General features: G+C 62.4%; 1 protein-coding gene across 2 annotated transcripts; it reads right to left on the bottom strand.

Annotated features, from left to right (window-relative positions):
- Positions 1-7,752: 7,752 nt before the first annotated feature.
- On the bottom strand, positions 7,753-12,517 carry LOC133264078 (25-hydroxyvitamin D-1 alpha hydroxylase, mitochondrial). Of its 2 annotated transcripts, XM_061443985.1 has the most exons (9): positions 12,188-12,514; positions 11,825-12,015; positions 11,158-11,354; positions 10,275-10,475; positions 10,039-10,193; positions 9,819-9,970; positions 8,995-9,076; positions 8,722-8,916; positions 7,755-8,008 (listed from the first exon to the last, which is right to left on the bottom strand). In XM_061443985.1, exons 1-9 carry the CDS (start codon positions 12,404-12,406, stop codon positions 7,895-7,897), a joined length of 1,506 nt encoding a protein of 501 aa, XP_061299969.1. In that variant the 5' UTR covers positions 12,407-12,514; the 3' UTR covers positions 7,755-7,894. The 2 variants fall into 2 exon arrangements, with proteins under 2 accessions (XP_061299970.1, XP_061299969.1); XM_061443986.1 differs by lacking the exon at positions 8,722-8,916 and having other exon boundaries at positions 7,753-8,008; positions 12,188-12,517.
- Positions 12,518-12,854: the final 337 nt, after the last annotated feature.

Raw genomic sequence — 12,854 nt, 5'->3', positions numbered from 1 at the left:
CGGCCCGGCCCAGCGCCGCCCGCGGCACGCGTGGGGACGCGCGAGGAGCCGGCTCCACATGGGACACAGCGGGGACACAGCGGGGACACAGCGGGGACATAACCAGGGACATAACCAGGGACATAACCAGGGACATAACCAGGGACATAACCAGGGACACAGCGGGGACATAACCAGGGACACAGCGGGGACATAACCAGGGACATAACCAGGGACATAACCAGGGACACAGCGGGGACATAACCAGAGACATAACCAGGGACATAACCAGGGACACAGCGGGGACATAACCAGGGACATAACCAGGGACATAACCAGGGACATAACCAGGGACACAGCGGGGACATAACCAGGGACACAGCAGGGACATAACCAGGGACACAGCGGGGACATAACCAGGGACATAACCAGGGACATAACCAGGGACATAACCAGGGACACAGCGGGGACACAGCGGGGACATAACCAGGGACACAGCAGGGACATAACCAGGGACACAGCGGGGACATAACCAGGGACACAGCGGGGACATAACCAGGGACATAACCAGGGACATAACCAGGGACATAACCAGGGACACAGCGGGGACACAGCGGGGACATAACCAGGGACACAGCAGGGACATAACCAGGGACATAACCAGGGACATAACCAGGGACATAACCAGGGACATAACCAGGGACACAGCGGGGACACAGCGGGGACATAACCAGGGACATAACCAGGGACATAACCAGGGACACAGCGGGGACACAGCGGGGACACAGCGGGGACACAGCGGGGACACAGCGGGGACATAACCAGGGACACAGCAGGGACATAACCAGGGACATAACCAGGGACACAGCGGGGACACAGCGGGGACACGCCAGGGACACAGAGGGGGGACAGCGGGGATACATCATGGACACACCAGGGACACGCCATGGACACACCAATGACACGCCATGGACACACCAGGGACACGCCATGGACATACCAGGGACACGCCATGGACACACCATGAACGCACGAGGGACAGGCCATGGACATGCCAGGGACACCCCAGGGACACGCCATGGACACACCATGGACACGTCATGGATGCACCAGGGACAGGCCAGGGACATGCCATGGACACACCAGGGACATGCCATGGACACACCAGGGACACGCCATGGACACACCAGGGACACGCCATGGACACGCCAGGGACACACCATGGACATGCCAGGGACACAGCAGGGACACAGCAGGGACACAGCAGGGACACGCCAGGGACATACCAGGGACACGCTAGGGACACACCAGGGACACACCATGGACATACCAGGGACATGCCATGGACACACCAGGGACATGCCATGGACATGCCAGGGACACGCCAGGGACACAGCAGGGACACGCCAGGGACATACCAGGGACATGATAGGGACACACCAGCGATATGCCAGGTACACGCCAGGGACAGGCATGTGCAGTGGATGCACCCATGTGCTCCCATGGAGTCTGGGGCAGGTCCAGGGACATACAAGGGACACTTGTGGAGCCACAGGGACATGTTTGCAGTGGTACTGACATGCTAAGGACACGTGTGCAGGTGTATGTGCACGCTGGGGACATGGGTGCAGCCACAGGGACATGCTAGGAACACGTGGAGGCACCAGGACCTGGTAAAGGTGGTCTATGGGGGTCATCAGGAGGTGACCCACGTGTGCCCACGCCATGGGGCACCCACCAGGCACCGTGTCTCCAGCCAGGCCCTAGAGGGTGGCACCAGGTCCAGGGTGGAGCCGGTGGCTTGAGGGACTGGGGACAGCAGGGCTGGGAAGTGGGGAAGGTGCCCCAGTGTGGGGGGGACATGGGGACATGTGGGGGGAGCCGGGGCACGGTCACGTGGGCACCTGGGACCTGGCTACTGCGGGACCCAGGTCGTGGTCATGGAGGGACATTCGGGATGCTCCAGGGGAAGGAGGCGGTGACAAGGGATGCCTGGGGTGGGGGGGGATGGCCAATGGGACGTGGGGTGGGCCCTCGGGGGCGTGGTCAGTATCCCCCCCCACATGGTCCCAGCATGGCTCGAGCTCAGGGGGTTGAGCGGCATCCAGCACCCAGCACCGTCCCCTCCTTGGGCTCCCCGGGGCCCCGCAGGTCAGGGTGGCCCAGACATGGCCACGGTGGTGGCCCCGTCCCCATCCCCACCCGTGGTGGTGTCCCCACGGCCCCACCCGCTTCATCTCCCTGGTCCCACATCCCCTGGACCCCAGCTCGCATCCCCCTGGCTCTCCACATCCCCCAACATCCCTCAAACCTTCATCCCCCTGTCCCCACTGTGTACCCACACAACCCCAGCTCCATCCTCCCTTTCCCCATGGTGTCATGCCACCATCATGGAGCATGGATGGGGGAAAGAGGGTCCATGGAAAGAGGACATGAGGGGCATAGACACGACAGTGAGGGATGGGATGGGGTGTGGGATGGAGATGAGGAATGGATGGATCATGGGTGCATGCATGGATGATGGATGGATAGATGGATGATGGATGGATGTTGGATGACGAACGGATGGATGGATGATGGATGGATGGATGATGGATGATGGATGATTGATGATGGATGGATGATGGATGGATGGATGATGGATGGAGGGATGGACGGATGATGGATGGATGGATGGATGGATGGATGGATGGATGGATGGATGGATAGATTAATGGATTATGAATGATGGATGGATGATGGATGGGTGGATGGATGATGAATGATGGATGGATCGATAATGGATGGATGGATGGATGGATGATGGATGGATGATGGATGATGGATGATTGATGATGGATGGATGATGGATGGATGGATGATGGATGGAGGGGTGGACGGATGATGGATGGATGGATGGATGGATGGATGGATGGATGGATGGATGGATGATGGATGGATGATGGATGGATGATGGATGGATGGATGGATGATGGATGGATGGATGATGGATGGATGATGGATGGATGGATGGATGGATGGATGATGGATGGATGATGGGTGGATGATGGATGGATGGATGGATGGATGGATGGATGGATGGATGGATGGATGATGGATGGATGATGGATGGATGATGGATGGATGGATGGATGGATGATTGATGATGGATGATGGATGGATGATGAATGGATGGATGATTGATGATGGATGATTGATGATGGATGATAGATGATGGATGGATGGATGATGGATGGATGGATGATGGATGGATGATGGACGGATGATGGGTGGATGATGGATGGATGGATGGATGGATGGATGGATGGATGGATGGATGGATGATGGATGGATGATGGATGGATGGATGGATGATGGATGGATGGATGATGGATGGATGATGAATGGATGGATGGATGGATGGATGATGGATGGATGATGGATGGATGGATGGGTGGATGGATGGATGGATGGATGGATGGATGGATGATTGATGATGGATGATGGATGTATGGATGATGAATGGATGGATGATGGATGGATGATGGATGGATGGGTGATGATGGATGATTGATGATGGATGATAGATGATGGATGATTGATGATGGATGATTGATGATGAATGATTGATGATGGATGGATGATGGATGATTGATGATGGATGATTGATGATGGATGATAGATGATGGATGGATGATAAATGGAATCCCCACTCTGGTTGTTTGTTTTCTGTGGGTGCAGTGTCCCAGAGGCAGCTCTGTTGAGGGGGGTTGGGGCGGTTTTGGGCAACTGCAGCCGGGGGGGACACACACACGTTCATACGTGCCGTGGGCTCGGGGGTCTATGGGTGACCTGGGGGTGCTGATGATGGAGCTGGGCAGGAGCAGCTCGTGCCCAGGCACCCCCAGCGCCCTGGCCTGGCTCAGCCCCTGCGCGGGGCACCGGGGCGGCACCAACGGAGCTGGCGCAAGGGCCGCCCCCCCCCGCCCTGCGCAGCTTTTGCGCGCATCCGCATGCGCGCTGCGGCTGCCTCCGGGGCGCGCCCGGTGCTTAAAGGGGCCGTGGGGTCCGTGCGGTGAGGAGGGGATTACCCCCCCCCCCCCCCCGAGGGTTGGATCGTGGTGGGATGAGGCCTCCGGGACCCATAAATGTGGGGCTGGGACTCCCCTGGGTGATGTCGGGTGGGCTCTCAATTGGGGGTGTCCGTCCCCCCCCCCCAGTCTTGTCCCCCCATAAAGCTGGGGGTGGGTGGGCTGTGTGTGCCTCCCCCCCCGCCCTGGGGATCCCCCGTTTATGTCCCCAGCACCTCCCCATAGGCAGAGGCACTTGGGGGGCACTGAGGTGGTTTTGGGGGGGCCTCCCCAAGTCCTGCTCCCCCCAGTTCATCGTCATCATCCTTGGCCTCTTCATCCTCCTGTTCAGTCCCATGGAGTCCCACGGGGGTGCCCCACATTGGGGGGGAGGGTGTCTCAGCCTTATGGGGGGCCCATGACCCTATGGGGGTGGCCCGGCCCTATCGATGGCACCCCCCCCACCTTGGTTACCCACATGGAGCCCTGGGCATGGGGAAGTCCCCTCTATGGGTCAATCCCAGTCCAACCCCCCCCAAGTGGTCCCTACTGCTTATTGATGGCCTAGGGGGGTTGAGGAGCCCCACAAGTGCCCCCTTGCTCAGGGGGACCCCGGCTCCCCCCAGCTGCCCCCACCGGGATGTCACCGTGTGCTCCCCCATTGAAATAAACACCCCACAGTGTCTCCAGCTCTGGCTCTCTATGGGGCAGCCCCACATCTGCGGGGCAGACACCTTCTGCTATGGGGCTGACCCCCCCATGCCACCAGTGTCAGATGCGGTGGCACTTGTGGGGCTGTCCCTTTGCTAGGAGGACTGAGATGCGTTGGGTGTTGCCAGGGGTTGGGGGGCAAAGGCTCTGTAGGGCAGCACCAGCAGCCTAGGGGAGGGCAGAAACCCTCAGGGACCCCCAAATCCACCCCAAAGACCCCACCCAGGACCCCTAAAATACACCCCAGCCCCCCCGTCCAAAGCACCCGACAGACCCCGGGATCCCAAACTCCCCAACTGACCCCCCCGAGACACCCATACCCGGAACACCCCCACCCCAAAAACACCCCCCCGGGACCCCCAGCCCCCCAAACAGCTGATCCCGCACAAGAGGGGGCTGGGGGTTTGTGTGTGATGACGCAATGGAGTGACATCAAGGGGGGACACGGTGACGTCATGAGGAGGGGGCACCCCAGCAGCGCACCCAGGGGATCCTCAAGAGTGTGTTCCTCCCCCCTGTGACGTCACCTCCACGCCCCGTGACGTCACAGCATGCAGAACAGCTCAGCCAGACACGGTCGCCCCCCAGCGGCCAAAGGCAATGCAAACCTGGAGCTGAACTTGGGGGCACCGCCTGCCCCATAGAGACCCATAGACACTGCCCCATAGAGAGACACTGTCCCACAGGCACTGCCGCTGTACTAGTCACCACCAGCGCCCCACTGAGACCCATAGAAACCCATAGACACTGCCCCATAAATAGTGACCCATAGATATCACTGCCCCATAGACATCGACCCACAGACACTGTTTCATAGACAGCGACTTACAGACAGGCACTGACCCATAGAAGCTGACCCACAGACACCACTCTGCCCCACAGCCACCAGACTCACGACCATGGGACCCAGAACCACAGGATCCATGGACACCAGACCCGCAGCCACAGCAGACCCACAGTCTCTCAGCCCCATGGCCATGTAGCACTAGGACCATGGAGGACCCACATCCCCTTGGGTTTATGGCCAACCTCACTTGACAGAACCCACCCCATGGCGACCAGGTTCCCTAGCTTACACAGCTCTGTGGCACCCAGCGCTGCAGCTACCTAGCCCTAGGGCCATCCAGGACCCACAGCTCTTGGGTTTGTGCCCAAACTGACCCACGGCCACCAGGCCCCATGGCCACCCAGAGCGGAGCCTCCCTGGGGTCCACATCCCCTTGGGTCTATGGCCATGACCAACCCAGCTCACCCCATGGCCACCAGGCCCCACAACCACCCGGAGCCGGGGCCGCCTGGGACCCCCAGCATCTCCCCAGCCCCGCACGCACCCGCTGTCAGGGCCAGGGTCTCGAACCCGTGACCTCCGGACTCCCTGCGGCGCCGCCCGGCGGGACCCCCCCGGTCTCTGTCCGTGGTGCTGAAGCGGTTCCGGGGCAATGAGGAGAGTGGGGAGGGGATGGGAGCACGGCGGGGGACCCGGGGACACGGGGAGGGACAGACGCCATAGGGCGACCCAGACCCATGGGGGGGTCACACGGCCGGGGGGAGGGGGGGTGGCACGTGTCGTGTCCCCCCCCTTGGTGTCACTACGCTCGGCTGCACTGGGGCCCCCACGAGGGTCCAGAGTCCCCCGCGCTGACGTCTTCCCACGTCATCACCTCCCACGTGGGGTATGACCCTCCCCCCCCATGGGAGGTACCGGCCGGTTTAACCCCCCTGTGGCCATGGGGGGGGGAGGGAGTTGGGTCACTGGGGGGACAGTTGTGGCATCGGGGGGGGGGGGGAGGGGGTTGAATCATGGGGGGCAGTCGTGTCATTGATGGGGGGGAAGTGTCATTGAGGGGAAGTTGTGTCATTGGGGGAGGACAATTGGGTCATTGGAGGAGACAGTTGTGTCGTTGTGGAGGGACAATTGTGTCGTTGGGGGGACAGTTGTGTCATTGGAGGGACAGTTGTGTCATTGGAGGGGACAGTTGTGTCATTGGGGGGACAGTTGTGTCGTTGGGGGGACAGTTGTATCATTGGGGGGACAGTTGTGTCATTGGAGGGGACAGTTGTGTCATTGGAGGGGACAGTTGTGTCGTTGGGGGGACAGTTGTATCATTGGGGGGACAGTTGTGTCATTGGAGGGGACAGTTGTGTCATTGGAGGGGACAGTTGTGTCGTTGTGGAGGGACAGTTGTGTCATTTGGGGGGCAGTTGTGTCATTGGGGGGACAGTTGTGTCATTTGGGGGACAGTTGTATCATTGAGGGGACAGTTGTGTTATTGGAGAGGACAGTTGTGTCATTGGAGGGGACAGTTGTGTCGTTGGGGGGACAGTTGTATCATTGGGGGGACAGTTGTGTCATTGGAGGGGACAGTTGTGTCATTGGGGGGGCAATTACGTCATTGGAGGACAGTTGTGCCATTGGGGGAAGCTGTGTCATTAAGGAGAGACAGTTGTGTCATTTGGGGGGCAGTTGTGTCATTGGAGGGGCAGTTGTGTCACTGGGGGGGCAGTTGTGTCATTGGGGGGCAGTTGTGTCATTGGGGGGCAGTTGTGTCATTGAGGGGAGACAGTTGTGTCACTGAGGGGAGACAGTTGTGTCATTGGGGGATGGCTGTGTCACTGGGGGACGGCTGTGTCACTGGGGGGGCAGTTGTGTCATTGGGGGGCAGTTGTTTCATTGAGGGGAGACACTTGTGTCATTGAGGGGAGACAGTTGTGTCATTGGGGGATGGCTGTGTCACTGGGGGACGTCTGTGTCACTGGGGGGGCAGTTGGGTCATTAGTAGGAATAAGGTCATTGAGGTGTGCAGGGTCTGCCCCATGGCACCCTCCTTGGTGCTGGGCCCCACTCAGGACCCCCCTACCCCAAGGGCAGGGTGGGGTGGGGGGTGGAGCTGTGGGGCTGCGTCACCCGTGGGTGCTGCCGGCATGTTGGGGCAGGAACCCATCAACCATCAACACGTGGGGGGGGTGGCTGAGTCACCCCAAAAAGCCACTGGGGGGGGGAGGGGAGGAAGCACCCAGCCCTAGGATACCCAAACCCACCCTTTAATTGCCAATAAATAGATCTTTAAATAACCAACAATGGTGCCCATCAGGGGGAGATGGGGGGGACAAGGGGACAGGGTCAAAGCCACCTCCAGCCTCTGGCACTGTCCCCGCTACCGGCTGAGGAACTGGAGGTTGATGGTGGCCGCGGGCACGAGAAGGGTGCGGGTCATGGGCCGGACGCGGCTCCCACCGGGCTCCGGTCGCACCTCAAAGCGCAGCAGGATCTGGGGAGCACAGAGGGGGTGAGGGACATGAGGGGACATGGGGAGCCCTTGGAGGCCTGGGGGTACCTGGGAGGTAGTGGGGACAGGGGACACCCTGAGGACCATGGGGAGCACCTTGGGGGACATCAGGAGCCCTAGAGGACAAGGGGTCTTTGGGACATGGATGGGATGTGATGGGGACACAGATGGGAGGTGGTGGGGATGTGATGGGGATATGGATGGGATGTGGAGGGGACACGGATGGGATGTGGTGGGGACAAGGGATGCCTTGGGGATATGGAGGACCTTGAGAACATACAGAACATCTGGAGAAAATGAGAAGCCCTGGGGGGAGCAAAAGCATCCTTGGGGATGCTGGAGGATCTGGGGCACTATGGGGACACGGGGAACCCTTGGAGACATGGAGGTCCTTGGGGATATGGTTGGGATGTGATGGAGACAAGGGGTACCTTGGGGATGTGGAGGACCTCGGGACCATGAGGGACACGGGAGACTCTTGGGGACATGGGGAGCTCCTGGAGACACTGGGGTCCTCTGGGGACATGGCTGGGATGTGGAGGGGACAAGGGGCGCCCTGGGGATGGGGAGGCCCTCGGGACCACGAGGAGCAGCCTGCGGGGAGCACAGGAGTCCTCGGGGACACGGGAGGACACCGGGGGACGCCGGGACGCGGGGCCATGGGGACGCGGGGGGGATTCGGGTCCGGCCCCGACCTGCGCCAGCGCTTGGTGGATCTCGAGCTCCGCGAGGCGGCGGCCGACGCAGCTGCGTTTGCCGATGCCGAAGGGGAGGGAGGCGAAGGGGTGGCCCGGGGCGCGGCGCAGCCACCGCTCCGGCTGGAAGCGCTCGGGAGCCGCGAACACGCGGGCGTCCCGGGACGCGGCGTAATGGCAGAGGGTGATGAGGGTCTGCGGGGACACGGGCCCGTGAGGGGCGGCGGGGCCGGGGGCACCGGCGCGGGGTGAGGGGCACGGGGACGCTCGCACCTTGCGTGGCACCAGGTATTCACCCACACGGATGTCGCGGTCGGGAATGACGCGGGCATTGGCGGGAATGACGGGATAGAGCCTGGGGGGCGGAGAGGGCACCGGGGTCACCGCGGCCACCCCTGTCCCCGTCTGCATCCCCACCTTGTCCTCATCTTCACCCTGTGCTCATTCGCCGTCTCCATCCCTGTCACATTCCCATCTTCATCCCCACCACCAACCCAGTCACCACCCTCATCCTCATCCCTATCTTCATCTTCATTCACATCCTTGTCCTTGTTCTCATCTTCATTCTTGTCCTGCGTTCATCCCTGTCTCCATCCCTACCACCGTTCCTGCCCCACCCTCATCCCTATCTTCATTCCCATCCCTCCCCTCACCCCCTTTTCCATCCCCATCCTCATCCCTGCTCTTGTCCCTATCTTCATCGCTATCTCTATCCTTGTCCCCTCTGTTCATTTGTCTTAATCCCCACCACCATTCCCATCCCAACCCCTATCCTCATCCCTATCCCTATCTTCATTTTCATCCCTATCCTTGTCTCTGTCCTCATCTTCATCCTTATCCTGTGTTCATCCCTGTCTCCATTCACACCCCTCTCCTCATCCCCACCCTCCTTCTTGCCCCCATCTCTGCCCTGTCCTTATCCTTCTTCCTGTCCTCATCTTCACCCTTGTCCCCTCTGTTCATCCCTGTCTCCATCCTCATCCTCACCCATTTTCATCTGTATCCCCCTCCTTATCCTTGTCCCCTGTGTTCATCCCTATCCCATGCCCTGTTCACTCCCATCCCTTTCCTCATCCTCATCCCTCTCCCATCCCCACCTGAGGGTCTCCTTGACCACAGCCCTCAGCAGGGGCACGCTGCCCACAGCGGTGCCGGTGGCGGCGGCGGCGGCGAGCTCCCGGTGCAGCGCCGCCTGCACGCCTGGGTGCTGCGCCAGCTCGTACAGGCTCCAGGACAGGGTGCTCGAGATCTGCGACATGAGGGGGCTTCAGCGGGACCCCACGGGGCAGGGGGCACAACCCCACGTCCTCCCCTCACCGTGTCCACCCCGGCCAGCAGCAGCTCCGTGACGTTGCCGTAGATGCTCTTCAAGGGCACCTGCTCCCGCGCGAGGTGGTCGGTCAGGCACGTCCCCTGCTCCGCGTCCCGGTGCCCGCCCGCCTCGGCCACGCGCCGGTCGATGTGGCGCTTGGCTGGGGAGGACCAGCACCCATCAGCATCCCCATGGCCGTGGGGCATTGCCTGGCCCCACGTCCCCCCCCACGGCCGCTCACCGAAGGCGAACATGTAGTCCCAGGCCTCGCAGAAGGTGTCCCACGGCTTAGGGAAGAGGCGGAGCAGGGGCTTGGGCATGGCCATGGTGAGCAGCGTCATGACGAACATGGTGTTGATGGAGCGGATGAAGGTCTCGGTGTCCCGCGGCACCTCCGGTTCCAGGCAGCCCAGGCGGGAGGCGAACAGCACAGAGGAGATGCCTGGGGGGGTGAAGGGGGTGACTCGGGGAGCTGCAGGACACTGGGGGACATGAGGAACATCCTGGGGAAGACAGAGGGGGCCTTGGGGACATGGATGGGATGTGGCGGGGATAAGGGGTGCCTTGGGGCATGGAGGGCATCAGGAACATTGGGAGCACTCTGGGGAACAGGGGGAGCCCGGGTGGGGGGGGGGGAATGGGACAGGAGAGTCTCTGGGGACATTGGGAGATCTAGGTGTAACGGAGACACATGGAACACCATGGGGGACATCAGGAGTTGTTGAGGACATAGATGGCATGTGCTGGGGACAAGGGGTGCCTTGGAGGACACCAGGAACATTGGGAACACCCTGGGGAAGAGGGGAAGCCCCGGGCGGGGACAGGAGAGTCCTTGGGGACATTAGGAGGCATGGAGTGCCATGGAGACATGGGGAGTCTGTGGAGGACATGGAGAGGATATGGTGGGTACAGGGGGCACCTCGGGAACATGGGGGACATCAGGAACCCTGGAAGATACAAGGAGTCCTTGGGGACCCTGGGGGACATGGGGGTGTTTGGGGATGCGGTTTGGATGTGGTGGGGACAAGGGGGAGCTCGAGACCATGAGGAAGACCTGGGGGGGGGGGGGCACAGGAGAGTTCTTGGAGAGCCCCTGAGGGGTCCCACCCGGGTCCCCCCCTCACCTTCCAGGCCGAACCTGTAGAAGTGGGTGCCGAGGTCGTGCACGAGGTGCTGCGGGTTCCCATCGCGCTGCAGCTGCAGCCGCTGCACCAGGTCCCTGACCACCGCGGCCACCGGCCCCGAGAAGGACTCGGCCACGCGCGGGCGCAGCAGCAACCGCCCCAGGAGCCGGCGCAGCCGCTGCCACTCCTCACCCTCCCTGCGACAGCGACATGGGGGGATATGGGACAGGGGATATGGGACAGGGATACAGGATGGGGGATATAGGAGAGGGTTAAGGGAGGGGGATATGGGACAGGGGTATGGGATGGGGGATATGGGACAGGGGCATGTATTGGGGGATATGGGATGCAGGATATGGGACATGGAGGGACACCACGGGGCTGGGGGTGATCACAGGGTTGGGGGGCTGAGCACTGTGTGCGTGGGTCTCAGGCTCCCTCCCCACACCTCTGCCCCACGGTTACTCACATCCGGGGGGACTGATTCATGCCTGAGTCACCCCCAGCCCGTCCCGCCCGGCTGTGCCCCACGGGTGGGGGGGGAAGGGAGCTCCACAGGGCTCAGGGATACCCCCGGCTCTATGTGCAGCCCCACAACTCTGTGCTCAGACCCATGGACCCCCATGGTCACCCCCAGACCCCCATGGGCACCCCCAGCCCTACTCACGCAGTGAGCAGCCCATACGCGTGCCCACGGCATTCCCGGTAATCCTTCCATGAGGAGAGGTGGGAGCGGACTGGGAAGGGCCCCTCCTGGCGCAGAACCTGCTCGATGAGCCCGGCCTCGGCCACATGCACGGTCAGGATGGGCCCAAAGGCGGCTTTCCAGAGCGGCCCATAGCGTGCCCGGCCCTGCACCTGTGGGAATGCCGCTTGGAGCAACTGGGATGGGATCGGGATCCCCCTTCTCCACTCGTAGCCCCACGCCAGTGGCACTGGGGTCCCCTCCAGCTCCTCCAAGCCCCGGACCGCAGGCTTAGGGCGCCCTTGTCCCCTCGGAGCCCCCGCAGCCCAGCCCGGGTCCCGTTACCTGCAGCTCGTGCAGCCTCCGCAGCCCCCCGCGGCACAGCAGCTCGTACGTGAAGGCGGCGGGGCTGGGCCCCGGCATCTCGGCCAGGCCCCGGGGGACAGCGGCGGGACCGGGGGCTCTGCGCAGCTCGGGCAGGGAGCGGAGGAGCCGCGCGGCGCGGGCGGGCAGGGGCGACCCCGGGGCCATGGCGGGGACGGGCCTCGACTGAGCCGCGGGCATCGGCCGGGGCCTTTATAGGCGCCCACGTGGAGCGGGCGAGGCCACGCCCCCTTTTGGCGCCAAACACCGCCCCCTTCGCGGCAAACCACACCCCCTTCCCCGTGCGGCCGCGCCCTCCGCGTCCAAGCACCGCCCCTTTGCTCTCAAACCCCGCCCATTCACTGGGTTATTTGCATACTGCACCTCCACGGGCCAATCAGAGCGAGGCAGGGGGCGGTGCGATCCGGTGGGCGGGGCTATGCGTGGGCTCCACCGCGGGGCACGCTCGCACCCGGGTCCCCCTCCCGCTCCCAGCGCCCCCGGGGCGGAGCCTCGCAACCTCCCCCCCCCCCCCCCCCCCCGGTTCCCGGGAAGCGCCGGTTGCGACACCGGTTGGGCCGGTGGAAACCCCCCCCACCCCCCCGGGGGTTTCCGTGTCCCGGCTCCCCCCCCCCGGTAATCCCCACCC

This window comes from Pezoporus flaviventris, unplaced genomic scaffold, assembly GCF_033815535.1.
Source record: "Pezoporus flaviventris isolate CSIRO_AGI_PZ_B2104156 unplaced genomic scaffold, CSIRO_AGI_Pfla_v1 ptg000592l, whole genome shotgun sequence".
Taxonomy (NCBI): domain Eukaryota; kingdom Metazoa; phylum Chordata; class Aves; order Psittaciformes; family Psittacidae; genus Pezoporus; species Pezoporus flaviventris.
Note: the sequence above shows the minus strand (reverse complement) of the source record. Positions and strands in the feature narration are given on the sequence as shown.

What these genes read in the sequence shown, in the direction of transcription:
- LOC133264078 (XM_061443985.1), bottom strand. Translation starts at nt 12,406, where the DNA reads ATGCCCGCGGCTCAGTCGAGGCCCGTCCCCGCCATGGCCCCGGGGTCG. An exon ending in AATACCTGGTGCCACGCAAG is followed by an intron (nt 8,917 to 8,994) that starts GTGCGAGCGTCC and finishes GTGTCCCCGCAG; the next exon opens with ACCCTCATCACCCTCTGCCA. An exon ending in TCCACCAAGCGCTGGCGCAG is followed by an intron (nt 8,009 to 8,721) that starts GTCGGGGCCGGA and finishes TGTGCTCCCCAG; the next exon opens with ATCCTGCTGCGCTTTGAGGT.